General features: G+C 40.1%; 1 protein-coding gene across 6 annotated transcripts in view; it reads right to left on the bottom strand.

Moving 5' to 3' along the window:
* Window positions 1-23,030, bottom strand: part of col11a2 (collagen, type XI, alpha 2) — a 57,700-nt gene extending 34,670 nt beyond the window's left edge. For 5 of the 6 annotated variants that reach the window (XM_042506168.2, XM_088090162.1, XM_088090163.1 and 2 more), the window contains exons 1-5: window positions 22,512-23,030; window positions 6,746-6,907; window positions 4,656-4,866; window positions 4,317-4,479; window positions 3,556-3,678 (exon numbers count right to left, since the gene is read on the bottom strand). In XM_042506168.2, the coding sequence (XP_042362102.2) occupies window positions 3,556-3,678; window positions 4,317-4,479; window positions 4,656-4,866; window positions 6,746-6,907; window positions 22,512-22,629 (777 nt within the window). In that variant the 5' untranslated portion in view covers window positions 22,630-23,030. Of the gene's footprint in view, window positions 1-1,089; window positions 1,207-3,555; window positions 3,679-4,316; window positions 4,480-4,655; window positions 4,867-6,745; window positions 6,908-22,511 lie in introns of all 6 variants that reach the window. The other variant, XM_088090164.1, reaches the window with a different exon arrangement.
* Window positions 23,031-23,768: the final 738 nt, after the last annotated feature.

Genomic DNA, 23,768 nt, shown 5'->3' with positions numbered 1-23,768 from the left:
TAGTTTTTTTGGTAAATTTAATTTAGTTGTGACGCCGAATGGGTTGAGTTTATCATAGATAAAAATAAGTGCCAGAAAACTCACAGGAAAGCATTTCAATTAATTAAGCTATCTGGTAAAAACAAAACCTACTTACAATGACTATTTGACCAAAATCAGATTAAGAAAAAGGCTGCCCTGGCACATTATTATTATGTTTCCTATGCTAGCTTGTATTTAGAACACGCTCAGTTTTTCATTAAAGACAAAACACACATCATTATGTAATTTATTACTTTGATTTGGTAATGTCCATAGATCTACAAATTCAAAATAAGAGATGATATTATGTGATCAGGTGATCAGTTTTTTCTTATGGCATAACTGACATCATTTCATGAAAAAAAATGCCAGTGAACCTTCTGGTGGGTACCAACATGTGTATGCTTTCTGATAAAACTTTAATTTTTTACCCTTATAGCATCCAATATGTGCCAAGAAAGTTTTGTGACACTCAATTCTCAGCTTAAACTTGCTTTCCTGGAATTCTCAAAAGGTTTTAATTCTAATTGTGAGAAATTATTTTGGTTCGGCTTAGGGTGGAACAGGATGGGGATGTATAAAGAAGGAGCACACACTGGAGAAGAATGTGTGAGAAAAAGTGTGCCTAACAACACGGCTGCACCAACACCACCCCAGTGCCCCCACTTGGCCACATCTGAACACATACATACATATGTGACAACATGTAAATGACATGAGGACAATAAAAACATAAGGAGCAAAGATAATCTGGTGTGACGGAGGCGGTGGAGGACGAGATTGACGTGTGAGAGGTCATGTGTATTAAAGGAAAGGTTAAATATGAATAAAACAAAGGAGGTATGGAGTGATGAGGGATGAGAGGCATATTGAATGCTAAAAGTAAATAGCTTGGAAGAGCTTTTCAAACAAATATTTTACGGAAATGTGAAAATGTAGTTGACACTTAATATTAGCAAGCTAAACCTATATATGAATTATGCCTCTGCCTAAATACCTCTCTTTCTCATTCTCCTTCCCTTCCACAAACCCCGCTCGTGTTTTCCCTCTCTCGTGCTCCCTCTTTACCTGTTGACTGGGGGCCCCAGGTTGGGGAGAGGGGGGCGCAGAGGAGGAGGAGGGAACGCCTGTTGTTTCCTCATAATAATAGGGGTATTCATGGTCATCCTGCTCCTCATCAAAGTACTGAGAGAGATGGGGAATTATTGAAAGATGGGGAGAATGGAAAACAGGATGGGTTGGCAGAGGGGACAGGAGCTCAAGAGGTATGGAAGGAGAGGAATGCATGAGGAGGGGGCGAGTGGATGTCCAAGGGGAGGTAAGAAGGGTTTGCAGAGGGCACAGAGGAATAAATAACGACACAGAAGAAAAGTGATAAATGTGGGGTGAAGCAGCAAGAGAGGAAAAAATAAAACATGTTGATAGACAGCGAGATATACATATTTCCATTCATCAGAAGAAGTCTGTGCTGCTGGTTAAAAGGTGTTGATATTAAAAACAAAACACAGACGACCTTGATGAATAAGAAAAAAAAAACAAAGCAATAGGTGAAGCCAATGAATAAAACCACACTGATTTATATTCATCCAGAAAGCAGCATCAACATGACAGGGTTTGGGACGTATGATGTTGAATCTCTGAACTTTGACTGATTGTTGCACTGACTGATCTGGCATGCAGGCTTGTAAAACAAAGATGGTGTACTTGGGACGGACAAATGCGGATGAAAATCACTTGCTGGTGTCAGGGAACTGTCAGCTCTCAAATATCAGCATGTTTTCGACAGAAAGAAGAGTGAAACAAAGCTTATAATGTATGTGATGTGCACAACCAGTCTCAGTGAGCAAAGAGGCTCCACCTTAAGCCATCTTCAAGCCAAATGCTTATATGTCTCAATTTACCCGCAAAACAAATCAAAATTTAACTTCATGTGCTGAACAACTTCTCTTTCTTTCTGTCCATGTGGGAAAAAAATGGGGAAAGACAAGTTGGCTTGTATCATCCTCTTTCCCCTACCTTTCTGTGTTCCACTGCAGAAAAAAACGCGACAACTAATCCACTGCTGTTAAAATACAAACTTGTGTTTCTCCAAGACTGTATGCAATGATGGAAATGTGCCCCTTTTTAGAGGTGTACTTATTGAAAGGTATGGCATGATAAAGCCTCTGCTTTTCTCTCGTTTACCTCAGGGACACACAGACCGAGGAAGTGAGGAGGAAAGGGGATGGATACAAACTGTTGCTGATGGCAGGGATGCGTGAAGAAGACAGAGAAGCAGAGCAGCACTTTGATGACATCATCAGTAACACAAACTGAACCTGAGGACTTTTATTTCATTTTCAGCAGACTGGTGCATTTAGTATATTTACAAATGGAAAATTTCTAGTCTTTGGGTACTATGCAAGAGCAGTGTATAGACTCATATAGATGCAATCCTTATTAATCATCACTTATGACCCACTAGAGGTGTGTGTTGGCATATTTATCTGCAGAAACCCAGTCATCTGCCTGTATTTTATTATTTTCTCCTTATTTTGCTCTGGGATGTTTATGAGCATGTGGTCTCAAGCCAAAAACAACTCACAAGTGAGGTCTGGACTCTATAAAAAGGGAGCAACCGGGTAGCAGCAGCAGCAAGAGGACGCTATGAAGCTCATGGAAAAAGTGCAGAAAAACAGCAAATTCCAAAACAGGAGTATATCAGGGGTTGGCTTTCACTTTAGCTAGCGAGCAGGTAGGTGCTGGTGGTTGTCTCAGTTAGCTTGCTAAAGTACTGCTTGATTCCCCATTACTAAAAGAGTGACCTTATATATTAGTATATTGCAGCGTATATACAAAGTAAAGACGGCAGGAGGGGCCAAGTTTAAATGCTGTGTTTACAAACAGTAACCGATAATCCCTGCAAAGTACCGTATGTCTTTAAACAGATACACAAGCATCTATTAGGCAGACAAGCTGTTTCAGCTCTATCCATGTCAAAACTCTTAATCTCCTTTACTGTAGGATACATATGACCATCATGCAGAAAAGGGAAGCCAAACCGATATATTTTGGTCCAAGAATCTGGCTTTTTCATATTAGCACCCTGGTTGCCTTATCTTAATTCTTAATATTTGTTAAAAGAAAAAAAAACCTTGCACAACAATTCTTAAAAAAAAATGCCACAGAAAATAAAAATAAAGTCCACAAGTTCTGTTTGGTTCTCTTTTTCTTGGAGCTACAGATGAGCAACTTTATGAATGAGTAGTGTTGGCATGATGGGACTGTCTGAGGTTACCCACTCTGTAATAGATGCTACTTAGTAGTCTGGTATGGGTTTTGTGTGAACAACTGAGACCTCATCCCACAGTAACCTCAATAGAAGGTGAGTGAGTAAAATACAAAGGCTAGTCACTGTAGCCTGTTGAAAGATTTAAGATATTTTTCTACTAAGAAGGTTAACCGTTTAATAAAGGTTTCATTCATATAAGTGGAGGAGCAAATGTTGATTCCATCAGTCTGTGGATGGACTCATGTTGTTGTGGTGTTACTCACATATGTGTTGGGGTCCTGAGCCTGGGTCTTGGGCAGTGGGGAGTCACAGTCAGGGCTGTAGTGTTCACAGAAGTCATAGGCGGCCTGGGGGTTGGAGGCGATCAGCAGTTGCTGGATGTCTCCCTGTGGGGAAAAAAGAAATTAAAAACAGATCAACAAAACCTGTAGTGGCATCATCAATTACAGAAATCAGTGAAAACCTCTAAAGTATGTTAAGTACTGATGTGTTTTTAATTTCAATTAAATGAGTGGAAAGCCATACCAAAGCACCAACAAATACATGATGTGCCTGTTCTAACTTTGTAGTTGCTGACTTCTACAGCAGAGGGTACTCACAGTCAGTCAATGAACCATAACTGCATACTTTTTCTCTTGCAGGTTATGCTTAAAGAAGTACTGCACACTTAAATGTGTTTTTTTGAGTCATAAACTGAAGAATATGATTGTGCTATGAAGAAATGCATCAATGTTGGTGTTAATACTGACATTTCTTACCACATTTATAAAAGAAATGTGCATTTCATGTTTAGTAAAAAATGGCTAAACATGTCATCTACTGTTTTACATCAGTCCTGAACCTTGCAGGCCAATGCTGACATAGAGACAACCAGATGGGACATTTCTACATCGTGAAATTTAAGAATCAACTCCTGCCTCACACATTCACCCCTACCTCCCTGCCCCACCTCTCAGCCTTTGCCCACTGTTGGAGTTTGGCTCAGTCCTGGGTTTGAAGTTACGCTTTAAAAAAAGGTCCTCACCTGGAAAACCTCCTCATCAAGCAGACGGGCTCCGAATACTGTGATGCCATTTGTGTCAACTACTGCGTTGTTGCCGCGAGGGAGGGGGCGGGTCATCTTCTTCTTGCAGTCCAGCAGCAGTGTCACATTTTTCTTTGAAACAGAGATAGCGATGCGATGCCACCTAGAGACGAGAAGGAGGAAGCAGAGGCGAATAAATGTGTACTGTGACTACAGGCCTGAATAAAAACCCTTAAATCACACATACACTCCAGCCAACACTCACACACAAACCATTCACACCCACATAACCCCAAATCATCTCAACCAGTCACAAACTGGTTGTTGCTGGTTACTGACTTGCCATCAGCCAGGTTGACGCCTTTAAACAGTGGGTAGTCCTCAGGGGCTGGCTTTCCATTCTGGTCCTCATACAGGAAAACAGGCGAGCGTCCCATTTCAATGCCCAGCTGCTGGATGCCCTGCTCGCTGTAGATGGAGAGGAGGAAGGCTTGGAGACCAGCATGGGCCTTAACCAGAGCCATGATGGAGAAGTTCTCTGGGAATCGACCTATTGATGGGAGATGGGAGAAGAGAGGATGAAAACAAAGAAAGGATCAGACAAAAAACATGGGTCATTGCTTGGATTGGCTTGTGGACAACGTAATAAGGAGGCAAAGAAACACTGCATTGTGAGTTTAATGACCTGGACCAGAGCATTTATTCATCATGGAAAATAAGGGAGGCAGGAGAGGGAGGTGAAGGTTAAAAAAGGGAAAGCAAAGAGAGGAATTTCAAGTTGAAGAAACAGGCCGATAAAGAAAACGTGGCTGGGGAAGGAAAACACAAGTATGGAGCAGTAGCGCAAGATGAGAGATGGATAAGAAAATGTAAAAATTACACCATTGATGAGCTTAAAATGATAAAAGTAAGAAATCTTTGTGAAGATCAGCTGATTACAGAATACCACAATATATGAAGCTGGCATGGATAATGAGGACACATAATGACAGGTGGGCAGAACTGTTGGAGGAAAGCTTAACCTAAGAAAATGAGTTGAAAATCAGCTTTTGACTTTTGAGAATTTCTTCATAACCACATAAGTGCTACTTTGTGTTATTCGTTCCTCACTCCAGGGTGTCAGACAGTTTTCTTAAGTTAAATTGTTATGGCTCTCCCACTCCTGCACTGCAACACATAATTATACTTTATATCAGTGAGCAATCTAGCATGGGGCACCAAAGCCTCACTAAACTCCAGAGAGCTCAGTTTAAAATAAATCCAAACATTTGCAACAATAAAAAGAAACTGTAATTCCTATTATAGGTTGCTGCACTCAGGAATTCAGCATAAATATATGAAATATTATGCCTATCCTAAAGTGTGCTGTGGTTCTGGTGTAACAAAGGAGCGTTAACAACTCTGAAAAAAAACTCAATTTTTTAAATGTATATTCAAGAATTTCTTTTAGTAGGGACCAAGTTCTTTACCAAATTAAAACTTAACTACATACACTAAATTTTGAGACCTACTATAAATATATATATATAAAATTGATATGATATAAAATAGAAGTGGAAAATATGAGCACAGCTTTTTAAAATTTCATCATAGTATCCTATGAAGTAACATTCATAGCCTGCCACCTTTTTTTCATTAGAAAATCCCTACATACTTATACTTATATAAGTTCATTTTTTCCAAACTGCTTTGGGCAATTTTGCACCTAATTACGGTCACGGCAATAAGTATTAAAGACACCCCCCACCCCCGTTAAAAATATAGTTAAAACATCCACGTTTTTTTTTTTTTAATATGCTACAAGACGTATCATGCAGGAATAAGTAATAAGCACTATGGCTGAGTCACTTTCACTTCAACTTGTCAAAGATGACAATCAGTTTAAACGAACATTACAAGCACAATATTAGCTGTTTAATAATACCAAGCCCAAGGCCCATGGTATCTTTAACTTTTTACAAGCAGGTACACTGAAGCTGCAGGCAGGTGGCAGAGGGGTGGGGTAATCTGCATATTCATAGATTCACACATACTAAATGAGGCAAAAGTCTAGAGTTTAACCTAAGTCATTCTAAGGCATGTAGGGATTTATTTCATTAAAAAAAAAAGCAACTTCCAAAAAGGATGTTCTGATGAATAGAGATTATTTTTTAGGGGTTTAATCAATGCCAGTGGAAGAACTTCAAGTGTTCAGTTTACTCATCAAGAGGAGTATTATAAACCAGTGAACAGCTGTATAATATCTTCTGTAGCTCTACTTGTAGAATCCTCCAACAATAATAAATTGAAAAAGTACCACTTTAAGTAAAACAAAAATGAAACCAAGATTTAAATTCTCTGTTTTTTAAACAGCAGTGATCAAACAACCTTATGACATTTTAAACAGCAGTCTCTCAAAATATTCAAACAATAGTTTAGTTGAAGCCTACCTGAGAAGAGCTGCTTGGTGGGGGCAGAGATCTGGGCCTTTTTGGTGATGCGGTAAGCATGGTCGGGGCTGCCGGAGCGACGGGATGTGCAGAAGCCGGGGACTTTCTTCACGCCCTCGGGGAGAGAGGGAACCTGTAGAGCCCGCAACACATCCACTGGGTCTGAGGAAGAGAGGAAGAAAAGTGTCATTACATTTTTTAGGAAATAACTCCTTAGAAAACTTGCCCTGTGTGTGACACAGCAACTCAGTGCTGAAAATAAACAAGTGAAATGCCAAAGCTGAAACTTCCCTGCCTAGAAATCCTGTCATGTTACATTAGTACAATTTCACATACTCATTTCTACAATATCTAACTTTGGGTCCTGCTTTTTCTGGACGGAGCTCTCTCGTTTTCATGGTCATTTTCTCTGGCTGTCAGGTGCACATACAGCATATCTGCAATGTCTACATAAATGTAAATACCTCTGCTGCAGCTCTCTTTTTTAATTGAACAAATAAGACAGGTGATTTTTTGCATAAACATAAAAACAGATTAAAAAGCCTTTTTCTCACAGTTAGAACACAACAAGCTTAAATATAACTCAGTGTTTACAGGCTTTATAGAAATCACTGTAAAGGAGACCCTTAAAGCTCACTCCAATACTTTTGCAATGTGTCTGAATCCAAAATAGTAGACAGTTTTATCTTTTAACATAGAACTTCTTTGCAGCTGCAGAGCCCTAACTTTGCTCTGATGATCAAAAAACTTGATCTTGCAAGTAATCTTAAACGTTCTTGAAGCATTAATGTGATACAGAAGCAGGTACAGGGGGCGTCCACAATGGCCACCACTGTACATTAAGGTATAATAATTTAAGAAAGGAAGCACTGTGTTCAAGCACATTGGCCACAGTCCAAGCCACATACATGAACCACTGCAGGGCAGGTACAGTAAAGCTCAGTTCAAATCAGAGCGGAGACTGTACCCTCTATTCTGCTCACGTTTATCAAGCAACTGACACAAGTGGCTGTTCATGTGATACTGCTGAGTCAGGTGAATATTTGTGTGAAGGCACACAAGCAGTTCCCTGACACGCACACACACCTGATGTACAGTATATCTCCTAACATCACATAAACACAAATGTGCACACACACACACACACACACACACACACACACACACACACACACACACACTCACACACACACACACACACACTGTAGCACCACCGGTCTCACAACCTGTCTTCACTTTCACACACTGAGGTCAACCAGTCTGTTTCTCCACCCTCAGTCTGCCCTGTGGTTTATCATGTTGGCTTTCTCATATTGCTCAAAGGCACTGCATCAGTCTATGTGCTTCAGCTTGAAAATCATGGCTCTACATTTTGGATTTGATTCCCTTTATGACCACTTCAGCCACCTCGGATAAAAGCAAACACATTTCTTACTTTATGATTAATTTCCCTACATGAGCTACTGAAATCAAAAGTAGCTAACTACAGAGACAAAATTAAATTTTTCTTTCTTTCTTTTTTTAAGTACTACCTGAAATTCCACCTTGAAAGGACTGATAATCCATAACATAATTTACAGTTAGTTTGACATTTATGACAGCTCTTATTTCAACACAGTGGGCATTATGTCTTAAAAAGGGTGGATATGTAATTGCCCACATGAGCTGACTTGCACCGTCTTGCTATGATATGAGGATTACAATAATTGCTCAGTCTTGCTGTATGCTGTTTTATAGGCTAAATGTCCAAGTTATGCTTACTTAGATAATTGGCTATTGAAAAATCAGTTAGTCAATCTATTTGAAATGCCCGTTTTTTATTATTTCATTTAGGAAACCCATCTTCATGCTACAATTTTTTTTTGATTCAACTGCTTTCAAGATGCTGAGATGCTGCTGTCTGATTCATGATGGAATGGCAAATATGCACGACACAAATTGTGCCAAGGTTTCAAAACAGAAAGCTTGCATACACTTAAAAAAATATTTTGCTGCCCTAGAGAACCCAAATCATATGTTATTACAAAGTCTACCAGTTACATCTTGATGGTTGTTAAGCAAGGTGCCTATAAAGTTAGAGTTTTCACCAACACCCAGTATTCACATTTTCCTGAACTCTTATCCTCCCTCACTCTTGGCTAGCCTTCCTGTGTTTAAGATGCACCAGAGAGCTAACTTTGCAGTTAACAGCCAGTTAAATTCAGTTACAGCCAACCCTGCAGTGGCACTTCTCATAATAAACTTTTGGTTGCAGAGATGCATTGCCCGTGTTAAAACTACAACCCTGAAGAAAAGATAACTACCAAGTCCTCCTGCAATGCAGACTCTGAAGTTGTTTTCATTTTTCATTCAACGGCCAAATTTTTAAACGGAAATTTACAAACACTTTAAAAAGCATCATATTTATATATTTAGCATATATATTTATTTATCAGACAAACTTTAGCATGCTTAAATAGTAAATACAACAGAGCATACAGCAGCTTGGCACTAACTCTTAGTGAGGGAGCCGATCATCAACCGTAACCGTGCAACCCTCTGTAAGTAACACTGTGCTAGTTTCAGAGGGAGCTAAGTGATACACAAACACAAGTACCAGGTGATAAGATGTGAACAGTAACTTTTACTAACATAAATTTGCAAGCAACATTTTAAAACACATTTTCACACTCAAAATAACTACAAAATAATCATGAAAAACAATCTGGTATTTTTAATTACATTCTCTTTACTAACAATGCAGTGAAATTCACTCAGCTAATCTTTAAAACAAATAAAACACACATAATGCAGCTGTACTCGGCTAATCTGAGCATCAGGTTACTACCTTCAGTTGCATTAGGGCTGCTAATTAACGTCTTTATGCTTTAAACATCATCAACGATCAATAACCACGGTGCTGGGGCAATAAACCTCCCCACAACACTCAAAAACGTTCAGGCAATGTAGCACCGCAAACGCTATTAGCAATGTTAGCATAACGCAGTTCGCTAGCTTACCGCGATAAACAGAGGGACAAAACTGGACTTTTCCCAAACTCCCGGTCACTTCTTTCTAGTTTGCCTTCCGAGTTGGTTCGTTAACTTGTTGTACGTTCACTTTTATCTACTTTATTAACTTTAATTCGGTCTGTTTACTCCCTTCTCTCCTGTCGCCATCATGTATGCCCGTTTGCTCTGTTTTCCGCACATACTCACGTGCAGTATCACGCAATGACGTCGTGACCTGTCAATCAAGTTCAGTTAGGGGCGGGACTATCGCTCCTGATTGGCTGATCTTTCACTGTCCGTTAGTAAAGGGACATTACGCTGTTTTAATACATTTTTGATTTCTTTTAACACTGTATTGTCACTGGGTTACACTTCACCTCCTGGTAGAGTAAAACGTTTTTAAGTGCAAAACCACAAGAGGATGCAGCTTATGCACCACTCTTATTCAACACCAGTTTGTCAGCAACTCACCAGAAACCAAATGAAAATTGGCAGTAATCTACTAATGTAGAATACCATTAATCTGACGGCTCTTGCCACACATATGAAGCCATCGTCAAAGAGTTACATAACTTTATAATTATAAATGTCAAACTACTTTATGTTGCTTTATATTGGGCTCTAATGTGAAGTTTCCTCATGTTTCCTAAAAAAAAAAAAAAAAAATCACACTGATCCCATCGGTGGTAACTGTGTTTAGGTGACACCCAGTGTCTCAGAGTTAACAGTTAGTCAAACAGGCCCACAGATGGTAATATTTATTCAGACAGAGCAAATGGTGCGTTAATATTACCTCGGGGTGTCTAGACTACAGTCCATTAACGTCATTCTATACGAGAGAGAAAGAGGAAGAGGAGGGAGGAGTAAGAGGAAGAGATGGGGTGAGAAAGAGAAGGAAGTAAAAGCAATATTTATGGAGGAGGAGTGGTATTGTGATGCTACATAAACCATCCAAAACACAAACTTCCCTAAAACTGTTTGAAAGCGGAAATTACCATGAAGGAGATTAGTTAGTGAGAGTGAAAAAGTGAAATAGGAGAAACAGACCTTTTCCCCTCACCTTGAAGACTTGAGATTTTTTAAGTACTGGAAAGTTAGTACATGAAATGTAATAATACTTAAAATGAACAGGAAGATTTATATGTGGGCATGCTTATCCATACTTTGTGTTCTAGAGCTGCAATAATTAATCATTCAGTTGTCAAGTTTTAAATGAATCATCAGCTAATTTTAGAATCATTTAATCTGTTTGAGTATTTTTTTTTTTAAAGAAAATAAACCAGAATTCTTTGATTCCAGTTTCTTAAATGTGAATGTTCCCTGGTTTCTTTACTCAAACATATGAGGATGCCATTTTGGGCTTTTGGAAACACTGAGTTTTTCTCCAAATACTTTTCAAGACTTTTGCACATCTGCACAGGAATGCTGGGAATGAGAAACAGGTAGAGGGAGGAAAGGAGGGAGGGCAAAGTGAGGGAGAGGGAGGGAGGGGAGGTTCAGGCAAAGGTGGAGTGAGTAAGTGTGTGTGTGTGTGTGTGTGTGTGTGTGTGTGTGTGTGTGTGTGTGTGTGTGTGTTTTGGGGGGTCAGGCAGTGACAGTAGACAGCGTGGTTCTGCGATGGCAGGATACTGGATCAGATTGCAGCCTGAGCTACCCCCAGTACACCCAGTACAATGTGCCGCTCTGTTCCCCGCTGCCTGCCCAGCTCACATCTGCAGCCGGGGCCCTTCCTGCCTGGAGGACCACAATCACGACAAAAACACACCCTCAAAAATAACACCCGGGGCCACAGAGGTACACAGTCATGCAGCCTGGGAAGAGAAAACGGCACCAACACCTTATGAGACGAAGGGTGGCAAATATGAAACTAGACAAGGTAGAAAAACAGAAAGCCAGGGGGAACAAACTCTCTCTCTTTACTTTCTTTCTTTTCCCTCTTCCTGCTCTATCGCTCCTTCTTACCATAAGCGCTCACAGATGGCCGCAGCCTTCTGATGTAAAGGCAGACCAATTACTCTGCTGTCATTAAGACAGGAAGCAGGGCTCACAGGCACGTGAAGGCAGTTAGAACTGGTGCTGTAGGTGAAGATTACAGTAGCCTGAACAGTTATAACTACTGACAGCTAAACTGGGAGAGTGAAACTCAGACTAAACAGTAAAACTAGCCAGTGCTAATCAAATATAAACCAAGATTCTGTTCCTGTATTGCATACTTCTCCCTTAAAATATCTTCAGAAAAAAAACTTTATTATCATTATTATTATTATTATTATAACTTTATCAACAAAAAGCTGGCTGTTTCCTGTATTGTACAAACAGAGGCTGAAAAAAAAAATAGTTCAACTAAGCAGTGTTGATCAAATATGAACCAAACTTTTGTTATCGTGGAGCCTATTTCTCACAACATTTTAGTTTACTGTTTCACTGTAAAGTGAAATAATTTATTACCAGTCGGCTGCCATACTGTTTCTTGTGTTGAAAGCATTGCGTCACCTGGTGTAATTGTGGGTTTTCTAACTCTTGAACAAAATCAAATGCCAAAGCCCCCTTTTGTCTGTTTACTCTGATTATGTAGCACAATTGTCAGAATTATTTGTGTTTGTCTAATGCATAGGCAGTCCAGATTAATGAAAAGGCCATCTTAACAGCAGTGAAACACTTTTTTAATTGAATCTGAAATTATGAAAATATCTTGTGTAAAAACCCCTGATCAGTCCTTTCTGAACCCCCTGCTACATTTTATTTTATGTATGTTTATTTTGACTGATAAAAAAAATGCAAAAGTAAGTAAATTCTTTAGGTGTGCTGGCATATATAAGTTCAAAACCTTGTCTGTATAGCTTAGTTTAAAAGTAGACCTATATTTAATTTGTCTCTGCAGTGATTAAAGCAGTGACTGGTGAAGCTGGATAGTGTTACAAGATATTGTGAATAAATACCTCATATCTCCATAATCACTGCAAGTGGTGTAAAAATCACCCGAAATGATGATATGCTTGTTGATGTATAATGGAATTCTGTACTATGGGGTGAATGTACAGGTGCCTCCAATGACAGAGACAATCCTATCACTGTTCCTTCAGCAGCCTCGCAGCTCCACACATCGCCCACAACTGACCAAACATTCAGACCACCAGCTTATTACTACCTGATAGAAAACATATGTGATACCTTGGTTTGCAGTCACACTGTAAAATGAGGTGTGCTGCTAAAACTGCCACATTTTTCAGCAGCGTCATTATTACTGCAGTTCATCTCAGGCGCCACTAGATGGTGCTGAAAGAGATTTAACCCCCATGGTGACAGGCGACACTGTTAACAGAGTTTACAGTCTGTTGAAGGGCTGGAACCACGTGATGCTGCACACAAACACACAAATAGTTGTTTACATGAACACATGTTATGCAAATGACACGCTCACAAACAATGATTAATGATTATTGCAAGAGTATGAGTCTTCATTCTACCAGCTAACACACACACCTCTCCTGTCTGAATGCAAAGCAGCTGGACACACTCAGATAAACCCTGTAGGCACACAACACATCAGGATGAGAGCCACCGGTCAAGAAAGTTTTGCAAAGCAAAGGAATTCAGCCTGTTGAAATGACTAAAATAATAGGAATAAAGGACTCCAGCGAGGGGTAGCAAATAATTTTTATATTCCATCCATCATTTTCCTACTATAGCTGCATACACAAAGTCAGAGACAGGGGACACCATGGACAGCTCAGGCTAAAACATGAAAAATAAAAAGACAATCCTGGGTGATTTAAATACTGTATTATGCATGTGCTATTAAGTAGAAACATGCATATTTGCATGCACACACACAGCTGTCTAGTCCGCCCTCTGAGCCCTGGGTCATACTATCATTGCAGACTTGTGTGAAGTGAGAAACTCTGTGATTCTCACTTCACTTCAGAAAAAAACCTTCATTTCCTCTCCTGGGTTTTCTGCCATGGATGCTCAGTGTAACAATTTCTGTGTGTGCATTTGTGTGTGTGCCCTTTCCTCCTTTGGTACAGATGTGCTAAATACCAGACACACACTCCAGCTGACACGTTGACCCCTCACCTCTCACCTTTACACAACGACCACATTGTCAGACACACAGAGCAAGAGGGACGTGCGATATTGAGCAGATTAACACATTCAAACGTGCAAATTCATCAGTGCACCAACTTTCTGTCTCAATATTTGAGTCTCCTGTCATTTCTAAGAGTAAACAAAGACGGGAGATTTTTTTCAAAGCTGAGATGAGGAAAAAATTAAAATGAGATCTCCCAAAAAGAATCATTAATTGCAATAAAGTTAAATATAAAACTAAAAAATTGAAAAGCCTGAACTAAAATCCAGTTGCTTCGAAATCCCCAGCTGTGTCCCCATCCACCCAGCTGACCATGATGGTCGGGCGTACGAGCAGCTGCAGGTTATAATTTTCAACGTGGTCCTCTGTAGTTACAATTTATTTATAATGCCTTGCGTATACAGACAGAAAAACCATTATGAGCACCTGTGCTGTAAAACGGGGCTATTAGACTTTACATTATTTATATGGTAAGCTATAAAATGAGGTTTGTCAGTGTAGTGTGGTTATCATGTACATGCCATGTCATGTGACAGTGTCTGGATAGCTGCTCCTGAAGGAAAAATTAAAACAACTATTCTTGGTTATGTGAATGAATCGTAGGTAAACCCAGACAAAGGTGTTAGAGGAAAAAGGAGTGGGAGCCTATAAATGATAGGGAGGTGATCCTGCCATCACAAATGTTGAAATAAACTCCCACAATAACACCAGAAAAATCAATAGCAACACTGGAATGACACCAGCATGAAAAGAACAAGAAGAGTAACAAGTACAAAAAGAGATCTGGAGTAAAATTAAGTCATTTAACTTAATAATTTTAAAAAAGATGAGAGAAACAATATCTGAATTGCCTAAAAGTCTATTCAAAGCACAACACAATATACAGACAGTGGAGTTACTTATGAATTTATGAGCTGTTTTGGGCCTTTGCTTGTAACATCATCATGTGCTGAAGAGTAAAAATGTCTAAAAATGCTGAAAAAAATGTTTGGATAGAATCTAACAGCACCTAAGTTGTCCCCACATTACAACAGCAATCTCAAAAGAAGGTTACATAGGAAAGATCACAATATTTGTATCTAAATACCTTGATATTGGTCATGTATCATGGTATTGTATTGATTGAAGGTTGACAATTGGTCAGAAAATATGTACACATGAGATTTTTGATAAATAATCATCACTAATGTGAATATGATGACTCAGTGGTAACGGCAATAATAGAACAGCTAGAACAGTTTGGTTTGTTTTATAATTACATCACTTTACTGTAATTCAACCTTTAAATCCAGAAAAAGACAGCACTTACAATATCCAAAATCTAAGAAGATATTTAGTCTCCTATATCGATATCGATACTATATACCTGCAGTTATGCTTTTTTTCAAGAACAGAGAGCTTAAATGACATTAAAAAGTCTAATGTTTGCTGAAAGTCTCTAAGATGGTGTTACTGGTTTGGAGAGCTTTTAGAGAGGACACAGAACTAAAGGGAAAGTATAACATTTTTTATCTCCCAGTGAAGCTAATCAGCTAATAGATAACCAAAGCCAAACTACAACCCAGGTACAAACCTTTATCTAAGAACTTCTCTGTGACAAAGCTATTCTATTCTGGCCCTAATAAGATCACAAAATCCTGTTCCTTTTAACTATTTACACTTGTCTCTTTCAGCACTAATTGTAGAGTATCAGTACTGATGACTCCCACAGTCCATGTGGTTTATCCGTCACTACGTGCCAGTGCCAACAGTTACTGTGCTGCAGCCTTATGTGGTTTCTTTATTCCCTGCATTGAGGAGCTGCTGCCAGCGCATGCCCAAGTCCTCTACTGTCCCGTGTAACATTATGTGGTCTGTGCCAGAGTGTGTGTGTGTGCGTGTGTGTTTGTGTGTGTGTGTGTGTGTGTGTGTGTGTGCTGCGCTGACGCTGCCAGTGTGTATCATGCTGGAGTCTAGTGTGGTTTCAGGGCTTGAGGCCACAGTCTTAGTTTGGATCTGAGGGTGGATACTGACACCACAAGGCCCTCATGGGACCACAGCGCCCTGACCAGGAGACAGTCAGTGGTTCCGTACCGTACTATCACACAGGACAGACAGTCAGAGAGGGCACAAATTAGAAACCTGCCTTAGGCCTATTGATGTGTCTGTGCTGAATGGTCAGACTTAACAGCTCAGCTCTGACTAAACGTAGTTTACAAAACTTGACAGTTCAAACGCAGTGTTCATTTCATACTTTTAACACAGGGCCAATGTAACTTTATTTGGCATCAAGTGATATACAATTTTACTGCTGAAAATGTAATTGATGCCCTGATGCCAATCGTTAAATTTTCACAAACTGGATCATTTTTACAGCAAAATTCTGCAAAAAACTGCTCAGTGTTAATATATATTGAACATAATTTATAGATAATAGCCTAAAGTGCGCACTCCACCCCCCCCCCCCCCGAAACACAATGTTCATTTGAGTAAGAGCCAAAAAGTTTTTACAGCATGTTTCATAAACCCCTCCAAACTCCATGCCACAAATCTGTTGGTCTAACTCTAGCAGCTGAAAAAACTGGAACACCATACTATACAGCCAATATATTTATATTAAATACAACATCTTTAACAATAGTGAAGAGTGTTATTTGAATACCTGCATTTATCTAAGAGTCTAGCCAGAGTTGACAAGTTAGACTATAATGAAGACAAGTATAACACCAGCGCACATAATAATCATCATTGCTGTCTATAGTGAAACCTTTTCAGTGTGGAAATCCCCACATCAGAAATCTACTACATTCTGGGAATCTTTATAGCTACAATTAAACTGTAAAAACAAGTGTGCGTAGATGGTTCATAAAAAGCACTGCAGAGACATCTGATGTGTCTGGATCTTACTTAAACACTCTACACAAATTTTACCTTAAATATTTTTGGATATAGTGGGAGATACAAAATCAAAAGTTTCCTAAACTGAATTGTGTGAATTTGAAAATACTGAATGCTAGAAATCTTGGAGTCCCTTAGTTTCCTCCACCAGTGCCACTAACACTAATCTGTTTATGTTCACTGCATTTGGTTATTAAAATGATTAATCCCTACCTAAAGGTTATACAGTTGTGTTGGTATTACTTGCAGGATGCAATGATTACATTGCTGTTACTGGCAAATACAGTTTTCCTTTTTTGTCTTTCTCTGCCTTGCTGCCAGTGCATGCTGGGATAGGTTCCCCATGTGCACGTTATGCTGCTTATATAGAATGCTGCAGAAATAAGTCCTAAAATCCAGAAATAAGTTTACGTTTAAGCACCTGCGGTTCCCTCATCTCAAAGTCAATGGGTTTGGTTAGAAGTCTGAAATAAGGTCTGTGGTTAACACAAATTGAAGAGACTTTTACATTTTGTTATACAGCCTAAAATAACTTTGAAACATTATTTGTCTTCAAAAAGGTGGTTGCTAACAAATGGCTAAATGAGACTACATAACATCATCATGCCAAACAGCTTTACAGCCTCACTGTGGTGGTGATGTTGAAAAGTTTTCCACAGAGTTTATTTACTGCTATGATCAAAAAGCAAAAAGGAAAATCCCATTGGGCTTTGGAGGGATCCAGGGCAAAGCTAACTTCTGCATTGACCCACAAAAAAAAAAAAAAAAAAAGAAAAATCATCCTTGCAGCACTCTATTATTTGACAATGAAGGGTTGCTGTATTAGGCCACTTCAAATAGTCCAGTGGAATTGTACAGAGAGGTGAGTGCTTTCCTGTGATCAATTACTTTTACAATTTTAATTTTAATTCTACTCTTTCTTTTAATGTTGTATATGATGGACTGAAGAGTAACACTTTTAACAGAATGAAACCAGCAATCATGTCTACAGAAGTCAAACTGTACAATACAGAACTGAATGAAACTAAAGATAGCTGGAGTTTTAGGGATTCTTCTATTGTATATTGTTGCATTTAAATATATGCATGGTTGCATGTAAGTGTATGATGTATGGTGTATATGAGTATAGATGTAAGGGCCCATTTATGTCTATCAATTTGTATATTTTGTATATATTTATTATATAAAATCATATGTAGACATAGCTCTAATCTTCCTGATGCAAATTCTGCATCTCTCCACTTGTTAACTGTGAGCATGAATGTTAATAAACTCAAACTACGCTCATCCTAGTCTAAAGAAAACAACAATGTTAAAGTAATATTTAAACTATTTTCAAATAAACTGTGTGAGTGTCTGGAAAAGAAATGTACATTAAAATTACATGCAAAAGCACACAGCTGGTCTCCGCACCCTCCTACACCAACTTCCTAGAAGCAGCAAAATAACAGTGACTAGGAATAGCAGCCTATATAGACGGCCTGTCATTATAAAGTTGGCACACTCTCCTGCCTCCCTTGTACATCTTCTGCTAAAACAGAATGCCTTGGAGGAACGACGCCTAACTATCCACACACACACACACAAACCACTAAATCATCACCTACAAAACCAAGGAAGAAGGATGAGCTATCTTCTGCACAATGTGTTCCCTTAAGTCTGCAGTGCTCATGTGGTTTTGTAAAAGAAAGGACTTTTACAAGTTCCCAGTTTAAGCGGATGTAATGGTTTGGAACTGAGGACTCAGAATTGTTTATGTGTATCTGATCTTTGACTTCTATGTTTTAATTTCGCAACCACAGTGCGGGTCTTATCTGCCCATGTAAATGATCCGATTTTGCATCTGAGGGTGATTGTGAAGGTGTAGTCACAGTTGTCTGGCCAAAAAGATACCTGAGCCACTCAACAGTCCTGGTTTGAGTAAAGTAACACAGAGTGTTAAACGGGAAAAGGAAATCTCACGAATGACAGTAATGTAAGTTCTCAATAAAATCATCAGTAGCTTAAATCAACTGTTGCAGGCTTTACTTAATCAGCTGTTCAAAGCGTTAATAGTCTGGAAAATGGTGGAAATTAATACAAGTTAAGCAAAAAACAGTCCAATTTGAAACAAATGAACTCTTTGCCCTGAACACGGTGTCCCAGGCAGCCTGTTCTCACAGGCTGTGTCCTACCACCAACGTTGCAATCTTACATTACACACGGTTAAGTTAAAGGTTGAGCTAAAGTATGGCTGTGGTTTGTCAATCTTGGCAAAGGAGGCAGAATTTAAATGCAGAGTGAGACTAAGCTCTGCCTGGTAGGCCAAACTCGGGGGAAAAATCTCTTCGACAGCAGAAAGCACCTGACACAGGAGTGTTTCAGTCTGGTGCCATATACTAAAGCTTTTGTATGAAAATTAAAACTAATTCTAATGAGGAAATGAAAAGTCAACTGCCAATTTCTACCAACCAAATTACTCAATAACTAGGCCTACAAAGAACTCATCTTTTTTTGTAGCAGCTTAAAGCTCTCCATCTTAGTGTAATCATGGTGTCTGCTGAGAAATATGTGCAACACTGACATCTGATGGGGATCCGACTAGCAGCACAAAATGCTCAAACTGGACTCTGGACAAAATGGTATGAGTAAACAAAGATATGAGGAGAGAGTGTGGATCATATGAGCCACAAGGGTCCACGGGAAAATGATGACAAAGCAAAGAGGGAAAAGGGACAAGGTTAAAGCTGCCAGACTGGGTCACATGTGACCAACAGAGGCCTTAAATATCACACACTTCCATACAGTCACAGAAGTGAGCTGTCAAACGCCTGCTCTGCCGCCACATATAGTAGCTCTATTCAACAGCAGAGAGAGAGGAGAGAGCGGGGTTAAGTTATGTTTAGCCAGACTGAGACAGACTGCCCTTTGAGGAGCGCTCTGCTTTGAAATGAGGTTGAGGAACATCCATGTCAAGAAAATATTGCCCTCTGATTTTCTCCTCCTTTAAACAAAACTCTGCTTTCATGCCTTTCTAGGCACACTGCTCCCCGGGTGCCTCATCCATGACCCCTCCTCTTTTTCATTCTCCCAGGGAAGAGAGAATAAACACGAAACATTCTGACCGCTTTCTTCTCTAAATCGGTTTTGCATAGCTTGGGTGGGGCGCTAGTATACTTTACACTAGCATCTGGGCTGCTGCACCACACCGCGCGCATTGGTCCAGCGCGTCTGGCCAGCTATGCGCATGTGATCCATTGTGCGCGCAGGGACGCTATGCACACACACACACACACACACAAAACCCCCAATCCGCGCTCACAGGTGAAATGGGTGCTTTATTTTGCGTAACTATGACATTTTCACAGGATCAGAATATTTAAAAAAAACAAACTTTTCTACAAGCAAAGGATAACCTCCGCTCGCACAGAGCCTCTATAAGCATCCTTTAAGATGAGAAATACAACCTGCACGAGGTGTTGGGCACAGAGGCACATTCACATAGATGTGGCATACATTTCCACACCCTCAACTGAGAAAAAACATCCATAGCTTACAGACACATATACACAAACATAACTGTACAAAGCGCACATAGACACGGAGACACTGAACGCTTTCACTCCCAAACTCCTGTGACCGAGGTGCTCCGCCGCATAATAACCTATTCATAAAAAGCAAAAATGTCTCAGTCTTCCGCCTCCAAAATACACACGGGAGACGACGGGAAGGTGCAATCGCCTCTCGCAATCTGAAATTGGAAACGGGGCCAAAGAATACACTGGAGGAGGGCAATTTATGTTACAAAAGCCCCCTTGGTCCGTAAGCTGTCCCCGCCAGAAGAATAAAGAACCATTGATCTATCTGTCCGCTGAAACTTCTAAAACGAATTTATTTCTCAAAAGAACTTTAAATAAAGTAAACCTGCTTTCATGTTTCTGATCAAAATCTACACGGGATGGTTAGCCAAAGCACATCGCTTGTAATTTAATAGCAAATAATTATCATACAACAATAGTTGTGAGAAATTATTTTCCGACCAGCTTCATATCCACTGTCAAATAAAAAGTCATAATTTAAATGGTTTAAATCAAAGGCCCACAACAAATATTCAAACATCACATTTTTAATTTTAAAAAAAGGCATTTATCTTTAACGCTATATTTCCACCGTGTGCCGCGTGCCATTCCGCATCAAAAGTCCTCAGTCAGATCTGAACTGATCTGGACTCAGGTGAATCAAAGGATTCTCTGTGTTAAAAATAACTAAAGTCAACTAGCGGTCCGTCAGGGAACTGCAGCGCATACTGATCAGTCCTTTTAGATGTCTAACTGTGTAGCGAGGGGAAAGGACAAGAAAGTAAAAATCTTAAAATAATCACCGACGTGGAAAATATGTTCAACCAAACCATAATGTCCAAACTATTCTTGTTAACGTGAATGTACCTTTATCACAATTTGAACTAAAACAAACAAATAATGTTGTTCCACAAGTGGAAAAACGCAAAATCAACTTTCCATGGGCTTAGTCACATCCTACAAATTTGATGCAGAAATCCCTCCTCCAACCAGATGCAGTGATGGATGGACTGGTGCACAGGCTGAACTGGTAAACACTTGCCAACCTCACAGGGTCCCTGCTGGAAGCTATCCGCAGCCCAGTTTACGCACAGGCTAACGTCCAGTTGCAATACAGAAAAAAAATACCAGTACAAATTTAATAAACTGGATATTAAGTCGGCAAACATCCCCAAAAGTGTCTGAAGCATCTGCACCGTCCTACCCCATGCCCCCGCGTGGATAGGGGAGCCATAGAAGTGCGTAAATTGCGCACAAGCCTGTCAAACCTGAATGGGATTCTTAGTAGTGAAATTAAGTTTATTGGAGGAAAAATAATAAAAGTCAGAAACAGAAACGTTGCTCAAATTGACAAAAGCAACTAAATGTCTGAAATTTTTGAGCTTATTCGTAACTCTTGGTGAGATGACACCTGTCAACAGGCTGCATGAACGCTGAGAGAGAGAGGGAGACAGCCGAGGAGGTGATGTCCAGAGAACCAGAATCATTTTTGTCCAGCGACAAAAATGATTATACAAGACATGATTGCGCGTTTGTATGTTTCACTGCAGCAAAAAATGACTGAATATGCTTTTATAAATTATCTGTGCTGTGGCCGGTGGTTAATACTGACAGTGCGCAACATCCATTATCGGACAGGGTATACTAAGGGTGGAAAAATCTCAGCTTTTCAGCTAAGAAAAGAATCCAAAGAATCCAAGTGTAGTCACAAGTTAGTAGGAAAAAAATAAATTGTTGTCATTCTTTTCTTAGTTTGTTTTATAGAATAAACCTTTAGAGAGGCAGCGCATAAAATCTCATTGTTATCAGACACCTAAATTTCCCCTGTAGCACCTATTGGTGTTTTCCAACTAACCTCTGTCATTTCGGTAGCCTGGTCCACTTTAATAAGGCCTTTAGGAATCAGGGAGGACTGACAAGTCGCCCTTGGCTGCTTTGAGGATTTGATTCGATGCGGGTATAAAGATAAACTTAGGTATCAACGCAAAGAAAAAAAAAAATCCAAAAGAGTAACTCAATTTGGATCCATTGTTGTTGAGACAACATGGAAAATGTGAAGACGCAAATCAGGTGCACAAGTGTCCGATAATGGATGAGGTGTGCATCTATTACGCACGGCAAATCCTAGCAGACAGCGAAGAATGAAGATGATTAAAACGGGGGAAACACTAAAGGTGGCCAAGTAATTTGACCAAGTCTCGATTAAAATGTACAATAAATAACATAATTCTGAATAAGAGAAACCATCTTACCTGCCCGAACCACGGTCGTTTGGCACACGACGAGGGCCACGATAACCAAGGCGAAGGATGAGAAGTCCATGCGCCATGGTCTCCGTTTCTTCCGGAAGGGACAATCTCCAGTATCCATAGTGTTGCAGTAGTTTGCCGGCCTGGTTGAGCTGTAAATGTAGGATATGGTGGAAGTTATCCTCTCACAGAAAGCCAGCCGACGACAGGGATCCGACTGAACCTTCTGCGAGGCAACAGACAAAAAGGCACGCCTCTGGAGACGTCTCTACCTCTCTCCCGGAGACTTTCCTTGATGGGTTCCCTATGTCTGTCTAACTTAATGCACAAAACCTAACACTAAAGGGGGTTCGGGGTGAATAAATATGTTTTATTTTAACGTTTAACCCCTTAGTGCTAAAGCCCCATTGAGTCAGACTGGGTACGAGCACCCAAAGTGGAGAGAGCAGCAGAGAGAGACTTGGAACCACGCTCTCTCTCTCTCCCTTCTCTCTCTTTCCCTCTTCCCTTCTTTACTTACACACTTACTCCCACGAAGAGTGAGAGCGTGTGTGTATGTGAGTGTGGCGAGAGAGAGAGAGAGAGAGAGAGAGAGAGAGAGGCAGAGTAAATGGTAAAGAGGGAGAGAAAGGGCGTGCGTAATTGCGCACTCGACGTACGTAAATTTACGTGTGTAAGGGTATGCGCCTAAGAGTGTGCAATAAACGTTTTTAATGATAGGCCCCTAAGAATATTTCACCTTACACACACACACACACACACACACACACACACACACACACACACACACACACACAACAATTGCGTCTTTCTTGTCGACAGTGATATAGTGGTTTAATGTTGCTCACTAGATGAACGGCAGCCTGTGAAAACCCGTTTCTGTCTCTGATTCTCTCTATTCAATCCTAATTTACTGAGAAGAGATGGGTGGGCAGAGTATTTCCCTTTACCTTTTCCTACTTGCTTGACTTTTGCATGAAAAGGCTGGCTTTATAAGCCGCGAAGAACCGTTCAGGTAAATAAGACAGCAGAGCCACTCACCGAGCTCTGCCAGCAGACAAGAGTGAGAGACCGGCCAGCCAATCAGGGTTTTGTCCGCGCTAATTACCACGCCCCTTTCTGCAAGCCCACGAGCTCCCACTCTCGTTCTGATTGGTCAGTTCCACGTGGCCTTGTTTTGCAGCATCAGTTCAGGTGCACATGGAGAGAGAGAGAGAGAGAGAGAGAGAGAGAGAGAGATATGAGTTTTTGAACACGCCT

Source organism: Plectropomus leopardus, chromosome 17, assembly GCF_026936395.1.
Source record: "Plectropomus leopardus strain MGB_pleo_1.0 chromosome 17, ASM2693639v1, whole genome shotgun sequence".
Classification (NCBI taxonomy): Eukaryota; Metazoa; Chordata; class Actinopteri; order Perciformes; family Serranidae; genus Plectropomus; species Plectropomus leopardus.
The sequence above is the reverse complement of the archived record's forward strand: the minus strand, read 5'-3'. Positions and strand labels throughout refer to the sequence as shown.